This window comes from Galleria mellonella, unplaced genomic scaffold (assembly GCF_026898425.1).
Source record: "Galleria mellonella isolate WM207_F2 unplaced genomic scaffold, CSIRO_AGI_GalMel_v1 utg117, whole genome shotgun sequence".
NCBI classification, from domain to species: domain Eukaryota; kingdom Metazoa; phylum Arthropoda; class Insecta; order Lepidoptera; family Pyralidae; genus Galleria; species Galleria mellonella.
Window position 1 is genome coordinate 8,574,099 of NW_026441980.1, and position 23,055 is coordinate 8,597,153.

General features: G+C 31.0%; 2 protein-coding genes across 9 annotated transcripts; both read right to left on the reverse strand.

Moving 5' to 3' along the window:
- Positions 1-1,327: 1,327 nt before the first annotated feature.
- LOC113511604 (prothoracicotropic hormone-like) lies at positions 1,328-3,469 on the reverse strand. The gene is made up of 3 exons (XM_052897510.1): positions 3,182-3,469; positions 1,559-1,669; positions 1,328-1,471 (listed from the first exon to the last, which is right to left on the reverse strand). The coding sequence occupies exons 1-3, from the start codon at positions 3,467-3,469 to the stop codon at positions 1,328-1,330; spliced, it is 543 nt and encodes a 180-aa protein (XP_052753470.1).
- LOC113511603 (zinc finger protein 836-like) lies at positions 3,409-12,769 on the reverse strand. Of its 8 annotated transcripts, none has more exons than XR_004224177.2 (10): positions 12,535-12,766; positions 12,359-12,450; positions 11,960-12,281; positions 10,641-10,752; positions 10,365-10,565; positions 8,781-8,928; positions 8,454-8,520; positions 7,578-7,724; positions 5,966-6,291; positions 3,409-3,544 (listed from the first exon to the last, which is right to left on the reverse strand). XR_004224177.2 is itself a non-coding variant. In XM_052895822.1 (9 exons), exons 1-9 carry the CDS (start codon positions 12,658-12,660, stop codon positions 6,016-6,018), a joined length of 1,266 nt encoding a protein of 421 aa, XP_052751782.1. In that variant the 5' UTR covers positions 12,661-12,768; the 3' UTR covers positions 4,260-6,015. The 8 variants fall into 8 exon arrangements, 3 of the variants coding, with proteins under 3 accessions (XP_052751782.1, XP_026751057.1, XP_031769349.1); XR_004224178.2 differs by lacking the exon at positions 3,409-3,544 and adding an exon at positions 4,260-4,371 and having other exon boundaries at positions 12,535-12,767; XR_004224174.2 differs by lacking the exon at positions 3,409-3,544 and adding an exon at positions 4,260-4,425 and having other exon boundaries at positions 12,535-12,767.
- Positions 12,770-23,055: the final 10,286 nt, after the last annotated feature.

Below are 23,055 nucleotides of genomic sequence, written 5' to 3' on the forward strand. Positions count from 1 at the left end.
ACTTTTTAGCGTGCCTATATTAATTAACTAAACCACTATGTGCATATATAAACAGGTGTAATATTTGGTTGCCCCAAATAATAGATGTGTTTTTGTTTATATACCAAAAGATGAAAAGATTGGGAAAATTGACAATTAATAGTAAATGGATTATTTTATTTTTGTAAAGGTGAATCGTGAATAAAATTTACCACTTTGATTGTAATAAAAATCTTTATTATCACTTATATCGATTTATTCTTATTGACGTATTTTATTAAGCCACAATATTTGACGACTAACCACCAATATTTCCTAATATGCACAAAATTGTACAAGAGACGAATCATAATTCAGAATATAATAAGGTGAAATAAAATAGTTTATATTAAGCTAAATCTATATCAAAACTATATTATTAAAAAAAAAAAATCCTGACTGATGCATCAATGTACAGCTGAAACTACTAGCTGGAAGTACCAAATTTAGATAGTAGATTCCTTTCATAACCTACACAAACTAAAACAAAGATTTATTCGAATTTCTGGGTGTAAATTATGGGATTAAAAATTAATATTTCCCATATTAACTTTTATAGTTTTTTAAAGTTGATTATATAAAATCGATTAAATCGGTCTAAATTAAATATAATTATGTATGGTAAATACATACAATTTTTTTATCTTACAACAATAATAAAATTTGGTACACAGGTAGATGTGCCTTATCCTAATTTGACATAAATAGGATACTATATATATTAACTAATGTGGGTAAAGCCGCGAGGTACAGCTATAATAATAATATAAATTCAAAACTGTTTAAACGATTTTAAAAATTCTCTCACTTATAAAAAACTACATTATGAGCGAGTATCATAGGGTATAATGTATTATAAAAAAAAAAATAGAGATACGTACGAAAGTTACTATAATGAAACCCAAGGTATCAAAAATTTACCTGTAATAGTTATTATTTGGCTTGCGTTGTGAAAACTATTGATGATACATAATGTACTTGTTTATAGTATTCATTATTACCCACAAAAAAGTTCCTGAGGCTATATAGGAATCTATTATTATTACGTTACAATATCGATTTTTTTTTTGAAATTAGTCAATAAACAAAAACAGGCTAAATCGAAACATGTATGCTAATTAGTAGTAAGTTAAAAATACTTTATTTTTCTATCCTACCCATGCGAAGTTGGAGTGGATTGATAGTTCACAATATATTGAAATAAAAATTATATTATTATTATGTATATAATATAAATATTATATACATCAAATACGTGAGAAAGTATTGGTGATTAAACGACAAGATGTAAGAAAAGCATTTTTAAACATTACTTTTCTATAATGTAATCCCTTGTGCACATACATCCAATAACCACGGGCCTTTTTTCAGCGATCCATTGGTGCCTAAGTTCACTTGGAAGATCTATTCTAGAAATTTGTTCTGTAGAGGTTCGCCTTTTTAGAACAGTTATCTGTAAATATATTAGGCACTTATAACGATTGTTAAAGTTATAAAATATTAAGTTTACAAGTAAGTATATGAAATTACATTTACATACATGATATTCTTTTGGAACACAAATATAATCATCGCGACACATGTGATCACTACACTTTCTATATTCCACATATCGAGGATAAGTGTTTTCTCCCAAATCCTTGGTATCATTCTGAAAAAATTAAGTAATTAATTACCAATTAATTTCATATTTAAACATTTTTATAAGGTCAATATATAAAAATCTTGTTTGCTTTTACGCTAATGTCCAACACTGCTCATCCGATAATAATGAATTTTTTAAAGGTAGGGGATGGAAGGCGATATTTAAATAGATCTAGTATGTTAAAATATGAATTATACGAATTCAATGCCATCTTTCGGTCATTAAATTGCTCGTTATTTCAAATAATTTAGAAACAGAGATACCAAATATCAAGTACTCACGAATTTAGTTGGAAACCATTTTTACTTTATTTTTCTTTTAAAACAGTATAGTGTTGATTAGTAACAAGCTAGATAAAATGTAAAGATTATGGAATGTAATTTCTTGTTATAAAAGAGCGGTTTTTCCTAATACAAGTAATGTTTGCTTTACTGTAGATACCAAACCCTGTAACGCAACTATTTTTGAAGAAATAAATATTATTATTATTAGTATAGACAAATATTTGTCTATGAAATTTATAAGTTTTTTATTTTCTATAGTATGTCGATTTTTTGAGAAAATTTAACATATACTTCTATACAAGCAGTAAGAATCATTGCTAACAATTGCTCTGATTTTTCTAATAAAGCTAATAGATAACACGGTTTAATATAGCCCTGCTCTTTTTAGATAATCAAATTAGAATAGGTATGTACATGCTAATTGATGATTTATGAAAATATAGAAGTTCAAGACCACAGAAAAAATAGTAAAATATACTTTTCAGAGTGTGTGTGTGTGTGAGAGAGAGAGAGAAGTGAATACAGAGTATGTTATAGTCAATAGGGAGGAAAGGAATACATATTATGCTGGCCTTAAATAACAAGAATTAGCAAGGTTGTTATGTAAATAACAGATACTTACTTTAAGTTCACAGCTACACGGAGTTTCCGGTATTACTTGCTGATAAAAAGAAAAAAAAATTAGAACTCTTTAAAATGAACATAAAACAATTATTTTATTGTACATTAAATCTAGCCAGTTGTTATTAAAAAAAGATAGGCATTAATTGTAATATATCCATTTTATATTATTAATTTTAATAAACCTATGCATAACTTAGGATATGTTCTATTTAAATACAAAAATTTCATTCAAATATATTTAACCGTTGAACTGTGATTGATGTTTCCAAACATGTTTACAATCCTACAAATATTATGTATAAGCATATTAGTTATTCAACCATGCTTATCGCCTATTCGGATTTGAATGAAAGTTGGTTCACGAGTAGATTATATCCTAACATAGGATACTTTATATGTTCATCGTTATTTACTCTTTGATATACCCACTCTTATCTAAAATGTTTTAGATTTATAATTTTCATTTATAAAATTAAAATGCATTATTGCTTGCAAAAAATAAAATTTATGCACGCAGAGTTCAATGTAATATAGAAGTATTGTGGTATTTCTGGATAAGTACGGATGGATGGAATGGAATCATATAATAATTATGTCTAAGTAGACTTACATCATGTTTTTCTACTTTTATATTTCCTCTCTTTCGAGTTCTGGTCTCAACTGATTTATCCAATAAAATTATATCGTTTCTTATTAAATTGGCGTAGTCTACGATAAATGAAGGCAATTCTTCAGTTTTTTCATCGGGCATGAAAGCTTTATCATATGATGGACCTATATCATCGATATTTTCGTATATAATATTATCTGGCGATGGATCCTCAATATAATTATGTCTCTTGCGTGTTCTTTGGTCGCGCGTAATAAACTCATCAATACCAGGTCTTTTCATTGCCATCACTATTGGTATTAAGGTTTCCATGATAATTAAAAATGCATAGCATATTATAATAATTAAAAAGGACCTCGTTATCTGGAAAAAAAATATAAAGAGAAATAAAATTGGTAAAATTTATATTTGTAATAAATTATAGAAAGTATAATGCAAAAATCATAACCATTTATTATGCGATTTAACAAAAGCAGACATTACTTTTTTATGATACGTAAAAAAGATGACGGCCCACCTGATGAAAAGTACTAATCGTGATCTATGGACATGAACTACTTGATAAATATTACAGAACACTATCTGACATCCATGTTACCTCTTATGCAATGCTATTCGTGCAAACTATTATGCCTCCGTACCCTGCAATTTCACTGCTATATCCCACCCTTAAAATCAAAATACAGCCGCGCAAGCAGAGCTGCTTTACGGCAGAAACACTGGTTCTTACCCGTACTTATGCACACGACTTCTATATTCTCCTTATGGTCATTATGATTTTAACTCGTAAAAATTAAGCGACATATGCCTACATAATTGAGATACTCAAATACTGTGTTAGAATTAGAACAAGTAGATATATAAATATATGGTCTATTGTTTTAGAGCTGTGCTCTGGGTACTGGTATGTAAGTATACGGGTCCTGAATTATATGCACATACAATTCAGTAATAAGTGACTGTACTGTTTTTGAATAGTTATTTCATTTTAAAAAAAAAATTAACTTATATTATATCCACATATATTTTTAGAATTTACTAAATTATCTATTTATATAAATTAATAAATGAACTTACCATGACGATTACTGCTTGCTACGAATCTCGAAAGTATACTAATGAAATAGTCAACATTCACCCTTCCTTTTATAGGCAAAATTGATTGATAGGTCAAAGAAAAGGTCCATTAGCTTGAAATAAAATCCCTAGTAGGTATGTCATGCTTATAATAACTAATCCAATCTCTTTGTATCATGTGATGAGCGGGAAGGAACAATGGGTATTATTATCTTAAACAATAGTCTGTACTTATTATATTAGGGTGGTCTCCCTTTTGAAGGTGCAATGCATTTAAGGTACATAGTAAAGGAATTTAGGTAATATTTCAGTATTACATAAAGGTTTATAAAGTATTATATCAAATGACATATTAATAATGTAAATAGGTGCCTGTGTTACAATAAAAACTCTCATATGGTTAAAAGTATGCACAAATAGTAGTAATATAATTTTATTGACTCGTACTCGTATATAAATAAATATTATACATATCGTATAATACTATTAGAAAACATGAGTAGTAACTTATACTAACTTTGATTCATTCCCTACGACAAAATTGAGAACTTTAGCTCTGTGTTGCATACTAATTTGTGTTATTTCAATGCTTTTAGCACATAAAATATAATACTATACTTTCGACATACATTAAGGTACCTAGGTTATTTGGGTACTCATTTAAGTCAATGAAACGTATTCAATTTTTGACAGTTAGACTTCCTATATTCATCTATATGCATGTATAAAATACAATTTCATTTTTATTTAATAATTGTTAATAAGATTGACCTTCAAACGACTGATGGTCTTTTCCTATTGATGCTATAGCTTACTGGTTAGTGGGTTTTCTAAATTCCATTGAATTCGCACATATATCTGTAGATAAATAAAACTATAACGTAACACACCAATACAACGTGCAACGATTTTATTTACATAGTAATGTGCGTAATAAGGTTGCGTCAATGTTTATAGTTATTACTTATTAAGTAAATATGAGGGTTCGGTTACAGTAATAGGTTTTGTGTTAAAATTAGATATTATCATTAAATATTATTAATCACAGATTAATAATATATAAATATATCAAATTAATATTATGACTATTTATTTCGAGTCAATTAAAAGAGCTTTCGACTGCATTTTCAGATAAGGATGACAGACGTTACGTCGATTGTAACAGTTAACGTAATACCTACATATACTCGACATGCCCGCATTTGGTACTTATATACAGGTGAAATTGAATCGTTAGCTGTATGTAAAACTAAGCTTTCTGACCGCACTATAGAATACTAACTGATCCTACACGTTGTCCTGACATATACATTGGAGATAGGGACACCCAAATCACTAAGCAGTATGAAATATACTTTACGACCTATTCTCATACCTACATAAAATATATAAAAAAATCATAAAAATCGGTAGAGCCGTTTCGGAGGAGTGCGACTACAAACACCGTGACACGAGATTTTTATATTCAAAAACAATAAAAAAAATTCGTATCTCCCATACTAACTAAACTGGACAAGCGACGTTAGTATGAGACTTAAAAGTTTGCCACTTTTCGACCTGATTCTTTGGTATTTAAAGGATGCTGGTGATTTAGATTTAACTCTGTATATCTAATATTAGAACAGAAAATTACTGATACAGCGATGATTGACCTATTACTTTTCATCTGCCTCCTCATCTTTTTTAATAATATGGTGTAATAATTACCTGTTTTCATAAACAATCATTCCCTGAATGTATAATTAATTACAAAACATTCAAAAATGAAAATCTATAGGGATCTGTTTTTCTTGTAAAAGTTTAAGTAATTGTTCCAAAGCCATATGCGCCTGTGGGCCTTGAAAAGCTTTAAATGGCTCTTCGTCATCAACAACTCCGTGTACTCTAAGCATTAACTCTTTCATTAGTTCTCGTTCTTTTCTTAAAACTTCATCGTTCATTACGTACACGGATCGTCGTTTAAAGTATACGCCATGTTTTTTCAAACAGTGTTGATTGAAGTCGTGCTTGTAACTATAGGGTTGTGAACATATCTGTAAAAATATTATTGATAATATAATAAATTTATCTAATGTTTGCTTAGATTAGGAAAAATCAGTGATTGTTAAGTATACTGAGAATATTTTATTTGCGTTATCTACACTAATATAAAGACAAAAGATTTTTATTTTTGTGTGTATGTTTGTAATGAAAAAACTCAAAAACTACTTTGCCGATTTCAAAAATTCTTTCACCATTAGAAAGCTACATTCACCCTTAGTAACATAGGCTATATTTATTACTAGAAAAGATTAGGGATCCCCACTAAAACTTTAGTAACGTAACTCAAGATGTAAAAAAATGCTATAAAATATCTTTCGTCGTGTGCGCCGCGGAAACTATTGGTGAAAAAACAAAAATATGTTCTATAATAATAAAGAAAATACGAATAACTACAAAAAACTTCTCGATACTATATGTCCAACTATTATCGTTATGTCACAATAACCATTTTTTTTATGTTGTAAAATTGTCCACCCGTGCGAAGCCGGGACGGGACGCTTGTACAATATAAAGAGGTTTCTTTAGGGTCGGCAACGCGCGCGTAATACTCCTAGTATTACGCGGGTATTTACTGAGCCGTATGCTTGTTTACTACCTCAGTGATCTAAAAAATAGGGAATAAGCAAGATAATTAACAAATGTAACGATTATATAATCTTTTTAATATTACGGGTAAATTTACTTACAACCCACATGTAATATAATCAGAGGGGAACTTTGTACAAAAGTTGTTTGCTTGGGTACCTATATCCCATTTGTGGTTCTATCGTGAAGCAGTTGCATTGCTGTGTTTCGGTTTGAAGGGTAAGATATGGCAGTGAAGTTACAAGGTACAGACGCATAACACCTTACTCCTCAGGAATGACAAAGCATTGAGGGCATCATGGGCGAAACGGTATACTCTATTATGTCCATGGTACTGTTCATGTCTATAGATGAAGGTTATTGCTTTGCATCAGGTGGGCCGTCAGCTTGTTTGCCATTCTAAGTTGCATAAAAAAACATAAAAATTTAAAGAAACTGTATACGTTAAACGAAACTAACAATAACATCGTAATAAATTGAAAGTGGATACTGTTAGAAATTAAAAAACCTGTCAACGATTCATGTTCCAAGTACCTAACGAGTATATTAAACATATATATGAAACTTAGAATCTTGGTGTATATTTTATCTTGATACGTTATCTAGAATTGGCCTATTTCATTGGTGTTCCTACTTCTTTCAAAATCTTCACGCTCGAAGTTGTGGACAAAAGCTAATAAATATTATTCACCTCGCATTTATATGGTCTTTCTCTAGTATGTACACGCATATGATTATTCAAACTATATTTGGAAAAAAATGACATATTACACAGCTCACACTGAACACTTTTATTTGCAGAATTATGTCCTTGGATGTGTCTTCCTAGGGAATATTTCTGTAAGGCAAAAGATGTTTAAAAAACAAAATGTTTATTAATAGATACTATAGTACACAACTGCGATCTCAATAAAGAAATGCACATCAACTCAACTGTCTACAGTTTCGCATTTAATGTACTGTATGTACGTTGTATGTATGTACATTTAAGGTACTTATTGTTATTTTGAATAAAATAATGATTATGAAATTATTATACTAATCATATTAATTTTTTAATACAACTTAGAATGGCAAACAAGCTGACAGCCCACCTAATGGAAAGTGGTAACCGTCGCCTAGAGACATGAGCAGTACCATGGACATAACAGAGTATACTGTTTCGCCCATGATACCCCCCATGCGTTGCCATTCCTGAGGACTCAGATGTTATTCTTCTGTACCCTGTAAATTCACGGCATATCCCACCCTTCAAACCGAAACACAGCTATGCAAACACAACTGCTTCTCGGTAGAAACACTAATGGGACAGAGGTACCCAAGCAATCTACTTTTGTACAAAGTCTCCCTTAGACACACCTTTTACACGCACCTTGGATCGCGTGACTGAAATATGTGTACTGAAAGAGATAAAGAAAAGCCTATATCCTTCCCTATCTCATATAGTATGTTTGTACCAAATTTCATAGTGATTGGTTTAGCCGTAAAGGCATTATAGGGTAACAAACAAACTCACTTTTTCATTTATAATATTAGTAAGGCTAATAATACAAACTATGATACAAACCCTTTTAAATCCTTTATTACAGATGTTACATAAAAATCTTTTCTCATTTTCATGAACCACATTGTGCCTGAAAATTTTATATATTTAAATTATGAATTTCATAAATAAAATTAAGAAAGTAATGAATATTACTTTAAAGTCGAATAGACAATAATCATTACCATTTAATAAATTGAAAAATATAAAAAGGGACTTATGAAGTACTTTTAACTCTTTGTGTGATGTTATAGTCAATTACATAACTATTTTATACTATTATCATAGTTGTGTTAAATTCCTATTTTATAAATAAACAACTTAATAAAAAAGTTAAAGGAAGTTACAAACCTCTTTAGAGATTCTTTGTTATTGAATTTTGCCAAACATTGCTCACATTTGTACATATTTTCTGTTAGATGTCTTTTCATGTGATGTTGCAAATTATGAAGAGTGAAGAAAGCTCTTGTACACATATTGCATTTATGTACTCTTTCGCCTAAGAAAAAAAATTAATAAGCAACAGAAAGAGAAGAAATACTTTTGTTTTAAATAAGCTTAATTTTAAGTACGTATTTTTTATATTTTACCACTACTACTTTACTCGTACTTTAGGGTGTCTCAAAAGAAAGGTGACATTTGTTTTGGTTATTGCGTGAACGCAACTATCTGAGGGGCGCGGGGGGTATGTCATTCGGTAGCCTAGCTTCTGGGAATTTAGTCGTTATGGAGCGTTTCTCGGGAGCGGACCGTGCGTTGTGTGTACGCGAGTTTTACAAAAACGGTAATTCAGCGACAATAGCGCGTAGAAAAATTTGCAATATTTAACATATTCGACATTTAAATGACGCGCAAGCCTTAAACTCATTGATAAATGTGTCAAAAAGTTTGAAGAGACCGGTTCAACGCTGGAAAAATCAAAATCCGGACATCCAAGGTCTTCGAGAACGGTCGAAAACAGACAGTGTTTCTCAATCTGTTCGTGACAACCCAGACTTTCCGATTCGGAAGGGTGCTGATGCTTTAAACGTGCATCGATTTAAAGATTTAAAACTGCACCCCTACAAAATTCAATTAGTGCAAGAATTAAAGCCTCAGGATGCTAGGCTTCGTAAATTTTTCCCTGCAAATTGATATCCAGGGGAGGTGACATAAATTGGCCTTCACAAAGTTCCAATTTAACCCCTATGGACTTTTTCCTGTGGGGTTACGTCAAATCTAAAGTTTATGCCAACAAACCGACTTCCTTGGCACAGTTAAAAGGAAATATCCGTCACAAAATGGTAGCCATCACGGACAATACATGCCGAGCCATCATAGAAAATTTTAGAGCTCGATTAAATGAATGCAGTGAACGCAACGGTTTACACTTGTACAATATCATTTTCAAGAAATAAATTCCCAAAAAATGTATTTTAATATGTAATAAACATTTTTTTTAATAAACTCCTTGTCTAACTTTTTATCGATTTTTTAAATGTGAACTTTCTTTTAAGTCACCTTGTAATATATGTATACCAAATTACACTTTCACATTTATAATATTAAGATTAGGAAAAGAACTAGTAAAAAAATTGCATTTAAGTATTAAAATTTACCAAATTCAGTTAACAAATTTGTTTGTTTGTAAAAAAGCAAACTATATAAGCTTGATAAAATGAGAAGCTTGTCTTGTATTGATATTTGTATTCTATTTGCGATTAATATTATAAATGTGAAAGTTTGTGTCTTTACAAAATTTTACAAACTTGATCATGCTTCAACAGCTGAAAGGTTTTGAATGAAATTTGGCGCAAAGATAGACCATATACAGTATTAAACATATTTTTTATCATTATTTATTTACATAAATAAATAATGATAAAATCATTATATATGCAGATAAGGCCGCGAGAATCATTAGTGAGTAAAACCTATAGTCAAGTCAAAACTTACCAGTATGTACCAATAAATGCGATTTAATAGATTTTGTCATTTTTCCACAGTAATTGCACATGTGTATTTTATTATTTTTGTATTTCTTTTTTACATTTTCTTTATTCTTTTTTGTTCTAATTAATCTTATATCTTCTAAAAATACTGGCTTAATGCGAACTTTGATGAAGTGATCCTTGTTATTAAAATTAGTTTCTAAATCTAGAACAATAAAACCTATTATGCAAAATACCATAAAAAAATATAAAAATACTGTTTTAATAACATCAAACATACCTTTGACTTTCTTATGTTTCTTACGTTTTTTCTTTTTTAAACCTTTTATAAAAGGAACAAATATTTCATCATTATCATAAGTTTCTTGGTTGTAATCATCCACAAGACAATTCTGGAAAATTAATATTATTTGATAAATTCATAAGAACCATTAAAATTTCATTACTAGAATAATAAGGGATGTTTGACATCAAGTGGCTGTTTGTAATGAGATGAAAATGGATACCACCAGTGAGGGACGATAGGTGAAGATGAAATCAGGTTAGTTAGCCTATCATGACAAATTCATCTGGAATTAATCATAATAATCTCCAAGGGGAAGAGGCGAGGAGGTTGATGTGATATTATTCATAAGTCAACCATATATTGCTAGCAATGTAGTCTCTAAACCACACTACTAACATCCCCCCCCCCCCCCCCCCCCGTTGGACAAGCAGCTTCCTACATGGGTTTAAGCTTACTTATTTACTGTAATTTGTCTTTTCCTTTAGTCTCCTGTTGTATCTTGAGGTGAAAAGAAGTAGTAAAATATTATTCTTACTCCATTGAATCTTTGTAAAGTAAATAATAAAATAATATATAATAGCTCATAATTATGAGTGTTTTTACTAAAAGGAGCAAAAATTTTGTATTTTCCAAAAAGCACATAAGGCATACTCATTTTTACTCTATTCCTAGATATGCGAGGAAATATGTATAGGTAAGTTCAGAGTGAACAAATTTTCACTATTCATTTTCATAACCATTTCCCCAAATATTTGGCTATTCAATTTCACAGCTTTCTAAATATCCAGTATCTGGCCAAACAACAATATTTCAGCTTTAGTGTACATTTTTAGCTCTAAGCTTTGCAAATGGTATTTTCAAAAGGCTTTTTACTATCTGAAGTTTTCATAGGTTTCCTTATTTATAGGATATTAATCAGATGATACCTATATGTTCTATTGGTATTTGCTGGCAGAGCACCAGCGAGGGATGATAGGTGAGCATGAAATCAGGTCAATCAATCCACTATGATTGATTCATCATTATGATGATAAAAATTATGATAATTTTTAGGATGTAGAGGATGACCGGACAGGGTATACTGCTAGTAATGGTCCTACTTCCTACTATTATTAAAATATGATAATTTGCAAGGATAGATGGATATTTCTTTCTTTTTTATTCAAAAAGTAATAAATTGACTTGAATAAAATTTTAAAACATGACAGTTTATATCCTTATTTAGAAGATATGATACTTTATGTACTGATTTACATAATCAAAGGCAAGGGAAACTTCAAGTATTTTATAAAAAAGACTGTATTTGTACTTACATTGTCATAGTCATAAGTTGGCTCATCTTTAAGTGTATTAAGAAAATCAAAAACATCCAGGGGTTTATCTTCTTTATTAATAAAATCCCCATCATTTCTACAATCATCATTTGCTACAATTTTTTTTATAACAACATCTTTATAACAAACTGCATTTTCTCCGTTTTCAAAGCACCCAGTGATAATTTTTTCAAATTTTGAAAAACATTTATTTCTTTCAATATAATTTCCACCAGTAAACTCGAATTTGACTTTAATTTCATTTAAGTTACAAAAGTTTATTCTCTTTAAATTATCACAGGCATGTAAAGTTAAATCAGATCTAGAAAATAAAATTTACCAATATAAAGCACAATAAAATATATATACATATATATATATGATTATTCAAATACTTACGATTCAATCATATTTTTAAAGTCAAACATTTCTTTTACTTTTCTACGACATAAGATGCATATTTTTTCTGTAATTCCGTCTTCTTTCATGATCTATAATAAGAAATGGAATTCTGTGTTACAAATATGTTCGAAAACGTTAAAATTTGTTAATGTTAAAAATAAAGTAGGAATTACCTTCACATTAGCGATAGAAGTTGTCATTTCAGCATAAGAGATTCCATTATCAGTATCAAATATTGAATATAATTTTTTTCGGTTATTCATGCAGAGTCTGCATTTGTCCATTATTCTAATAGACATTTAATAGTAGGAAAGTAATTATAAATTGAAATAAAACAGCGAAACAATAAAAGATAGTAGACAGGTTGCTATCTATGTAATATAAAAACAAACATATCACAGTGACAATTGACAGTGTCAAATGTCATATTTTTTAATGTGGGGTAATTATTGATAGAACTGCCTAGCTCATCGTGATTGTAGAATTAACTACGATGGTTTCCTAGGAAAACCGCGAGGAAGTTGACCTAATAGGGTTTATTGCTAGCAATGGGGTTGCTAATCCCCATTAACAACAATTCCTTTTCCTCCATCTATAGGTAGTCAGGTACCTGAGAACAAGGAATTACAGAAGGTACTTCCTAAGTACATAGATTAAGTATAGCTTTTTTTAAAAAATAATCTGCGTCATATTTTTGGCGTTGCAAATAAAACTAATATTAATATATTAATTATAGTATTAATATAATTATAATTACATCTATTAATTATAACGCCGACAACTTTCGATGATGTTGATAACGAATACATATTTCAAATATATTCTTAGATATAAATAAACCTATCCCCCGATTTACACGGTAGATACGTTCCTGAGAAAAACGTGTAAATCGAAAATTAAAAATTTTCAAGTCAAAACCGTGTAAATCGGAAAGCTTGCAGAAAATGCATAATTTTGCTATGATTTTTTTCAATATTTTTATTGTAGGTGATTTTTTTCAATATTTTTATTGTAATAGTTCTTATTGTAGCTTCATTTATGTTATATGATTTTGCAACATCTACTACTCTATCTCCCTTTCGTAAGCGATCCAAAATTTCGATTTTAGTTTCTAAAGAAATAACTTTTCTTTTAACTTCTTTCGACATTATAAGCCTATATTTTTTTTTTTATTTATGTTAATTTATAAAAATCTTAATTATGCACCCACTTGTAATTTACGAATATGAAAAATTAAATATTTCTGACACTGTGAAACTTTCACTCAAATACAATTTTCCGTAGATAAAACTTTAATTTTATGCGAAGAAATACAGACACAGTGTGCATGTGCAGCAAGTCAGCACATAAGCTCGGGATTCCCCGTGAGATGTGTACACAGCGCACGTGTTCAAACACAGTAGCATTTAGTAGAGTGCGATAAAAACAAAAAAAAAAACTTATTTGGAAAACCGTGTAAAAGCGAAAACGTGTAAAACAAGTACCGTGTAAATCGGGGGATAGGTGTAAAAGTAATCTGTGAAAAGTGAAAAAAAAGTAATCATCATTATATCAGCCTCTAACTATCCACTGCTGAACCCAAGCTTCTCCCTTGGGTGGTTTTATCAGTAGTTGCCGCGCTTGGCAGGCGGATTAACAACCGCAGTTAGACTTTAGAGATATTTTAAGAGGGACGCTGCTGCCCATGTCTATTCCAGGACCACATGGCTAAAAAATAAATACACTTCATTATTTTTTTTATACCACGGAGATAGCAAGTAAGCATAACACCGTCTGATAGTAAACGGTCAATGTAGACTATAGACATCTGCATAGAGCAAGTAATTACTACGTTATATACACCTGCAAATTTAGGAGTATTGTGCATGCCTGTGACCGACCTCGAAGAAACCTTAATACATCTATTTTTAAGAATCCTATACAGTAGTAAATTTTTAACTTTCATGTTGTTTATACATATTTTAAATACACTATCGGAACTTAACGGGATGAAAAATTTTTGCAGGTAAATAGTACCTACATGTCTACTTCTTTATTGATCATTTTTTAGTGGTTAACATGCAAAGTTGTATTAGATGAGTTAAATTGAACTATGTTTAGTCGTCTCCCATCGGAAACTCTAGCAAGAGTACTATGAATATGAATCGATACTTATAAATCATTATGCTCTATTTACCTCGTTCTTACAAATTTATTAATATTTTGTATCGTTTTTATCTTTTAATTTTAACCTTACAATATATGTTACTTCCACAAACTATTTGTTATATTATTGACTTGTTATGTATTTGTATTTGTTTAGTTATGCTACCATTAGTATGTGTGCGGCTGCCAATATTTATGGATTGACTCCTACTAGGCTATTAATATATGTAAGCCACTAAATTATAATACTAAATTTGCATGCCTTTAGATAAGGCGAAATGTGTAGATCTATTATATTTAAGACCATTATTATTACCACATTTCTAGCAAATAAATAAATTATTATTATTATTAATCTTCTGCACATAACTATGACTATTAAATACATAAAACTATATTACTTGTAACTTATTTGTTTACCATATCAGCCATTAACTGCCCACTGAATATAGACGCGCCCTATTGGGGGACTTTGCTAGTGCCATGCTTGGCTGGTGGGTTGGTAACCGCAGTTGGGCTTTGGTGATGTTTACAGAGGATTGCTATTGCCCATCCCTCGACCATTAAGTTTCCTTAGTTGTCTCTTACGACACCCACGGGAAAGGACTAGCCTATTCTATGGTGGGACCACACGGCACTATTATTTATACTGAGCTGATACTATTGATTTGAAAATTAGAACAGTTTTTGATATTATTGTCCCAAACATATAGCAATGAAAACAATTAAAAATCATTTTCGTTTTCTTTGTTAGCGGGTCCAAGTTCGAGTGGGGTCTCCAATGAAAGGGTTTCATTTGTATATTTTAAAAGTAACTGTTTTTTTTTATACTTATATTGCGTAGTTTCCGACTTATGGTAAAAATGTATTAAAAAATATTATTCCCTTTTCCTCCGAAATCTGTGGATCGAAAATCTATAATAATTACAATTTACAAAGATATATCACATATATGACAGGAAAAATAGATATTTCTAAATATCACAGATGTATTGCATTTATAAAAAAAAAACGCCTAAAACTTAGTCTCGACCGCATAGGTCGAGTTTTTACTCAATATTATGATTAAAATAAAGAATTTATAGTTCAAATAACAATAATAATTACTAGATATATATTTAATATAAAAATATAATAAAATAAGTTTATCTTATGTATTATCTACATAGGTATTTAAATAATAATCTCATATACTCATATGTATTTCAATTAAATTTTTATCTAAAGAAAAGAAAATTTATTCATAAATTATTATACGGCACCCTTGGTGAGCAAGTTCCACTCACATTTGACCCTTTTTTCTATTTTATAGGTAAATAATCGAGCTGCTATTTTGGATCATTGACCAAGTCAGGGCTGTAAAAGGATCGAAATCATCAATGATCGCCACATTTCATATCTGATATGACTATAATTTATGACAAATGACTGTACCTATATTAAATAACCTATATTACTAAGTATTTGTATACTTAATGTGTCACAATTACAATTACTCGTATGAAGCACTAAAAATCTAAAAAAAAACTTTGTATTTGATTATAACATATTCGTAGTTCATTGTAAGACGCTTTTGCGAATACCAATTAACTGTCGCGGAGTCCTAACATTATTTTACTTGGCAGACACTTGTTTTATTTTAAGCGTCAACATTAATATTGGTACAATATAGTTATAATCATTGAAACTAGTATTAAATTCTTATGTACATTTTATATTGGTTATAATTTTATGTTGCCATAAAAATAGATAAAAATAATGTTTTTTTTTCTGTACCTGTCATAGAGAAACTAAATAGATAATTTAAATTTCATATAAAAGTATTTAAATTTAAAAGAAAGTTAGTGATTCTTCAGACGACAATCAAAGGTGCTGGTTCTCTTCACCTTTACTTCTTCCACACTCTGTGTAATTACCTACTAGAAAGAATTTAAATATTACTTATGAGACAATTAATATTTCCTTACACAGCAAACACAATTATATCATGTCAAATATATTCTGGTAATGTGACCAACTGTACTCATTTACTGAGTTTTGTACTCTTTTTTCGCAAAACGTACTCTTTATTTTACTTCAAAATTTTACTTCTATTTGTATTTTTAAATTCAGTTGTATTTCAATTTTATTAATTTAATATTTAAAATAATTTTTTAAAGTGATTTGAATTTCATTAGAATTTCAGTAGAACATATCCAACATGAAAATTTAAAAGTTTTAATAGAAATTTCCTTATGTTGTCCATGCACTAATGCAGCTGTTGAAAGAGTATTTTCACTAGGGAATGATTATTGGAGCAGTGAGAAGTCGCAACTTTCTGTAAAAACATTATCTGCCGTCTTAACAGTCAAATTTAATATGCAAAATGAAAGTTGTTTGGATGTGGCTGTATTATTAGACGAGCAGCCTTAAATGAGGCAAAAAAAATCCACTCCGAAGAAAAATATGTTTTTAAATGAAAATAAAGTTTTTATCGTTTTTTCTTCTTTTTTTTTTCATCTATGAAATACTTGCAAAGTGTACTCTTTTTGAACAAAAAATAGTTGGTCACTTTAATTCTGGTGAAGTTTGTATTTTATAGCAACACTAACAAATTCAAGTGAAATGTTTTCCTTGAAAACTCTACGTTTATTTTTATAATTTCGCACCGCCAGTGTTCTGTTCAGTTTATTTCCAAGACTAAATATTTAGACAGATACTTACTAAATACTATCTGGTCGATTTAATCAAATAATTTAACATGTTCTTGATCTTTATTGTACACGTTTGGAGTATACTTATTTATTATCGAATTTATGCGTAAAAAAAGTGGATGAAGAGAAAGAGGAGCACTCTTGTAACTCCTTCACAAAAATAAATATGGAGCATCGTACAGCTCGCCATTGACAGGGAATTCACCCCCACATCTTAGGGGTCGTCCATTAATCACGTGATGTTTTTTATCATCTGTTTATTTCTCTTCCCTACCCCCCCCCCCCTCGCTCCTGGTGATAGACGATCGCATATAGCGCGCTTTCAGAGATGTTTCCTTCTACGAACGCTCATCAAGTTTTTATTAAAAAAAATGAACAAATAGAATCTTCGGGATTAGGAGGATGTGAAAATATTTTTTTATGTATGATAATAGAATACTAACCCCGCTTACGCTATCAATATAGTTATAGTCGGAGCACCAGTGAGGGATGATAGGTAAGATGAAGCAGGTCAGTTAGCCGATCGTTACATATTCAAGAACAAATTAATCATGATGTTTTCCAAAGGGAACCGCATGGAGGTCAACTTGATAGGGCTTATTGCTAGCAATGTAGTTGCTAATCCCCATTACTAACAACCCCGTCTCCCCTCGGGATGTGAAGGCAGGAGAGTGGGACAAAAATTGGGACAAAGAGAAGGTATCAAAGGGTTCATAATATGGAATGTAGATGAGAGTAAGAAGGTGTATAAGCGAAATTTGAAAACGTTTTGGAAATATTGAAAACAAGGTTTGCAATATCTAGGACGCTGCGGGAAGAGCAGCCTCTTTGCCTGTACTACTCATGCCCATCGTTATTCTACCGATTTTCCGTCAGGTGTATGGTAAGCTTGTTTGCCACTACATGTTGTATAAATGTTGCTTTTTGTCTATAAGGTTCTTCTGGAAATGGCAATAACTGTTTCTTAGAAACATAATGTAGCTAATGTGGACAATATCAAATATACTGTGGGCAATATTAAAATTGATGATGACATTTTGTTTTTCGCCATCAAATACACGTGCGAAGTCGGCCTCTAGTCTATCTATAAACTCATTTCATATGTATACCTAAGTAACATAGATTGTTATTATAATGAAATAAAAAAAAAGCTCTTGAGGGAACTAACTCATGTTGCAAATTTCGCCAATAGCCTTTATCCTCTATTACCTTCTATTCGTATATATATTTATATTATTTCGTCACAAATGATATAATATTATACGTAATAAATACGATAGTTTTGTGTACCTACTTATTAATGCTTTTTAACATTTTTCTTTTTAAGGGTTTTTTCACCTTTCTTTAGTACAAACCTACAGATATAACATACTTAGTGGTTACTAGTAGTAGAATCGGGTCTGGCATATCGCCTCTACTATTTCTTCGTTCGTTCTACTAATTGTGATGGTGGCAATATTTCTTTTGTCCACCAGTGAACAAAAGTAACAAATAAACTCACTTTCACATTTATAATATTAGTAAGGATAGCTATGTCAAGTGTTACGAATGACCCGACATGCTCTTGACAGATATTAGTCGGTTTATTCAAGATGGGTCATTGGCCTCAGGTAGTACAATTTTTCTTAGCGATTTCATAGCTACTCTGGTCATAACTCCTTAGAGTTGTTTTAAATGTATAGTAACATCTTTAAAGTTAATATGGTGTCTGTTAGTATAGTCTACTTAACTATCTTAGCATTATTTTTACGTTATATAAATATATATGTATGTATACGTAATAAACAGTCTTATCTACCCTTATATACTACCGAACTATGTGCAGAGATTTTTCGTGTAATTAAAAAATCCTGAATATACAACCACATTTATAAAACTTAGCTACACAGTGCGGGTAGTTACTAGGCTTTTAATATCCTTTGTGCTTTAGCGCTCGTAATGCTAATATTTACGTGAAGAAACTATGACCTGCCACCTGTCCGTCTGTCGCATGAATCAGCAGTGGGGCAGGCGGGGCTGCGCGGCCGCGGGGTGACTGCAACGGCTGGGGAGTGCGTGCCGCCCGGGGCCGCGTGGCACGGCGGCGCGCGAGTTCCAACTCGGAATCGTGTCTTATGTGCAGTGTAGCACGCGCCGCCCGCGGCCGCACATCGCACATCGCGCTACGCCGCCGCCTCCCCGCTCTGCCGCACCACGCGTCCGCTGGGCGCGTCGAGCGGGCCGCGGGCCAGGCCCGCGAGCCTGCTGCTGCTGGCCGCGTGGCTGGCGGCCGTCGCTGCTGACCTAGCTTGTCCCCAGGAGCCGCCGCCGGCTCAGGACGCGTGCGCCTCCTGCCGTTTATACGAAAACGCGCGCGAGCACAGTCTACGAGTGATTCGCGAAAGCCTGTTGGCGAAACTTGGCTTCACCCAAGCCCCGAACACTACCGGTCGAGAGCTACCGCGAGTGCCCCCAGATCTGATGGAGAGATTCGAGCGCCGACCGCCGCCACCAGGCGTGCAAGCTGATGGGCCTGTGCCCTCGCGCACTTTCGTCACTCATACTGAGCCAGACGACTTCCTTGCTCGTACTGATAACGTCCTGGTATTTGCCCGTTAGTACCTTTCTTACAATAAGTACAACTTTATTTAAAGTTCTGTGTCTGTCATCATTAAGATCTATGTCCGTGTTTTAGAAAAAGTAGGTAGTTTAATTATGATTAGTTAAATTTAAATATAAAATGTGCAATAGTAAGGAAATGGTAGACTATTCTATTCATATGCACCTGCAACTGTAGTTACTGACTTGTAAATCAACAGTGAAATTGAATAGACATGTGAAAAATTAGACTAGACAGGCAAACAATTTCTGAGTACTTAGTCAAAAAAAATTGTGTAATAATAGGTAGTCTTAACATAATGCAGACGGTTGACGTTATTAGCATGGCCTGGAAGTTCATTGACAGGCACGTGTGCAGCTTATAAGTGGGTAAGGCACTTCGTGGTCACGTCACGCATCGCAAATTTTAATTAGCCAATGATTGCTTCGGCACAACGAGTACGTAGCATTATCCATAAAAGTTCGCGTATTACAATTAGGTACTATCGTGACTTTTTTTAATGTCTGATTTACAAAACTGATCTTAATATATAGCTAAACAAGTTGGTATTTATTTAGAAATGAAATCTAACTACACCTATCTACGAATCAAAGCTAAATTCAGTGTTTTATTTTGTTTTTAATTAAATTAATTATAAATTATTCTATTGTAAAGCAAAAACCGGGCTATCAAAGTTCAGCATGAATATAATCTGGTACCTAACATGAGACAAGGGGCTTCGACCGCAGATGATAACGTTAACTCCAACGCTATTCAACACAAGAAACAGCTAATCAATGTTTGTATAAAAATTAATAAAAATCTCGTAGAACAATTAGTGCTCATCTGGTGTATTGCTCGTTCCTATTGTAGACATTAGAACAGTTTTATTTGGAACAATTAAGAACTTTTTATATCACAATGGACTCTGTAAATACTCTATAACTTGTATATAATCTATAACTGTATTGTATTATAAAATAAATGTTGCTAAAAACATTTAAATAAATTAGTGCTTTTTATTCTGAAAGCAATAAATATCTATTTGCATTGCTGTTTCTATAATTATATAATAATTTATTGCGACGTTCCCAGACCAAGAATAAGGTCAGTAGTCGGTACATAAGTACATATTACAAATAACTTAGGTAGATGATTAAAATATATTTATAAGGTATCTATTAATATATCTAATTATATATTAGAGTTTATTGATTGTCATGATTATAAAACGGCATGATTTTTAATTATACCTTAATTAAAAATATAATTATTAATTCATTATTGTAAAAACATTATTCTTTTTTTCTAATTAAAATGTAATAATATTATGACCTGTTCATACATTGAAAAAATACAAACTTTTATCAGAAAATATATAATATATTCTTAACACATACTTAATTCGCTAATATAGCATTTAATCATCTACATGTATAATCGTGATTCATTATTTATAGTTCAATAGATACCTAACGATTTTTTGTTACTTTGAGACTGACGACCTATGTCAAGAGTTAAGCTACTATTTAAATATTATTTTTAGTATATCATCACAGTAGATAATGTAAGTACGTAGGTACGCAGTAGGTATATTCGATATGACTAAGTGAGAGAAGGTGCGAGACAGTTATCGGGCCAAGTCGCTGATGTACCTACTTCTTCACGTGTTTGTCAACACTTGCACTCACTTTTTTATTACAGGATGTCTATTTTATAGCATTTAACCTAATTTTTCATTTTAATAAATATACAATTGCATAATGTATGTACGATTGATTAGTTTGCATGAGAACGATGAACAATCTTATCAATTTGGTCGATAAGTTTATGGCCGCCACCAAAACTTTTCGCATGCTGAATTGCCTATAAAATTGTTTGTCACTAGAATTTGTTGTGTGAAAAGAGAGAGAGAGAGAGATGATTTCAGTTTACTAGAAAAAATAATGTAAGTAATTTATAATAAATTACGTAAATAAGTCTTTAATATGTCAGAACTTATGAGATGATACGGTATATACTGACTATTGAGATAGATTTGCGGTAATTATTACATGATATATTATAATTAATAATATAATATTAACTTATTTTATATTAGTTTCTATTGACAATTTAATTGTTATCAACTAAGGGAAATCTAGTGTTTTTTAATTTGCTCCTTTAGGAATTTAAGAAGTAATAAAATTTAATTGTATTGCCTTTCAATAAAAACTGTAAGTCTCTGAAACGAAAAACATAAATAATACATATAAATATTTACTTAGTTTTAATTATCAAATTAAAATAAAACGAGTAAAACAACAGCTTATTAAGACCTTTTGAGATTTTTTCTTACCTAACCTAAGTTCCTAAAAGTCAATTATCATACGTGTTATAGACATGAGGTTGAGTAGGTGGCCGTCGACTCTACCATTTGCAAGAACGCTGCCCTCAACTAATCTACGTGCAAACACAACGCCTCCATTTAGATGACACAATTCCTGACACATTACCCAATCTTGTCGTACGCTACACTGATTTCGGACCAGGTCTTTGTCTAAATCTATATTATTTAAGAGGTATTTCCATTCACTAATTACTAAATTTGTAGAACCACAAAATTATATATAAAAGTATTTAGTAGTCATATAATCTATTCAATAGACTCATGTCCATATATGAGGGCTTTCAAAAAGATATGGAAATTTTCGAAAAACTTTGCAGATAACAATTTTTGGGAATTCTTATGTGAATAGAAGAAAATAAATGTGATGTTCTGTTTATTCCTATTCATATTTTTATTTTATTTTATATGGGTAAAGCCAAGGTGTTTTCTCTTAATTCACTAATATTTGTATTTTTTTTTAGATTGAGAAGCCACCTATTTACCATAACATGTATAAATAAATTACTAATAGAGGATTAGGCCTATCGGGGATACCTCTATAAAAAAAGCGCGCCTTAGGTTCTTACCTCACAGGTGGTGTGGAAATAGAACCGTGAATAGACGTTATAAGAAATACATAAAACATATAATTGTATCTAAGTTAATAACCTATTCAGTATCATTTTCTATTTTTTTATTTTTAGAATAAAATATTGTCAATATCAGATCAAGTACTTAATTTGTTTTCTGCTCTAAAAAAATATTTTTACTTGTTATTAATGTACTCATAGAACAAATAAGAGCAATATATGAAATCATTTTTGATAATAATGAAAACCATCAGGATGGCTTATTTAACTCGCTGTAAATTTTTTGTATTCTATGATTAAATATTTAGCTCATACTTTAG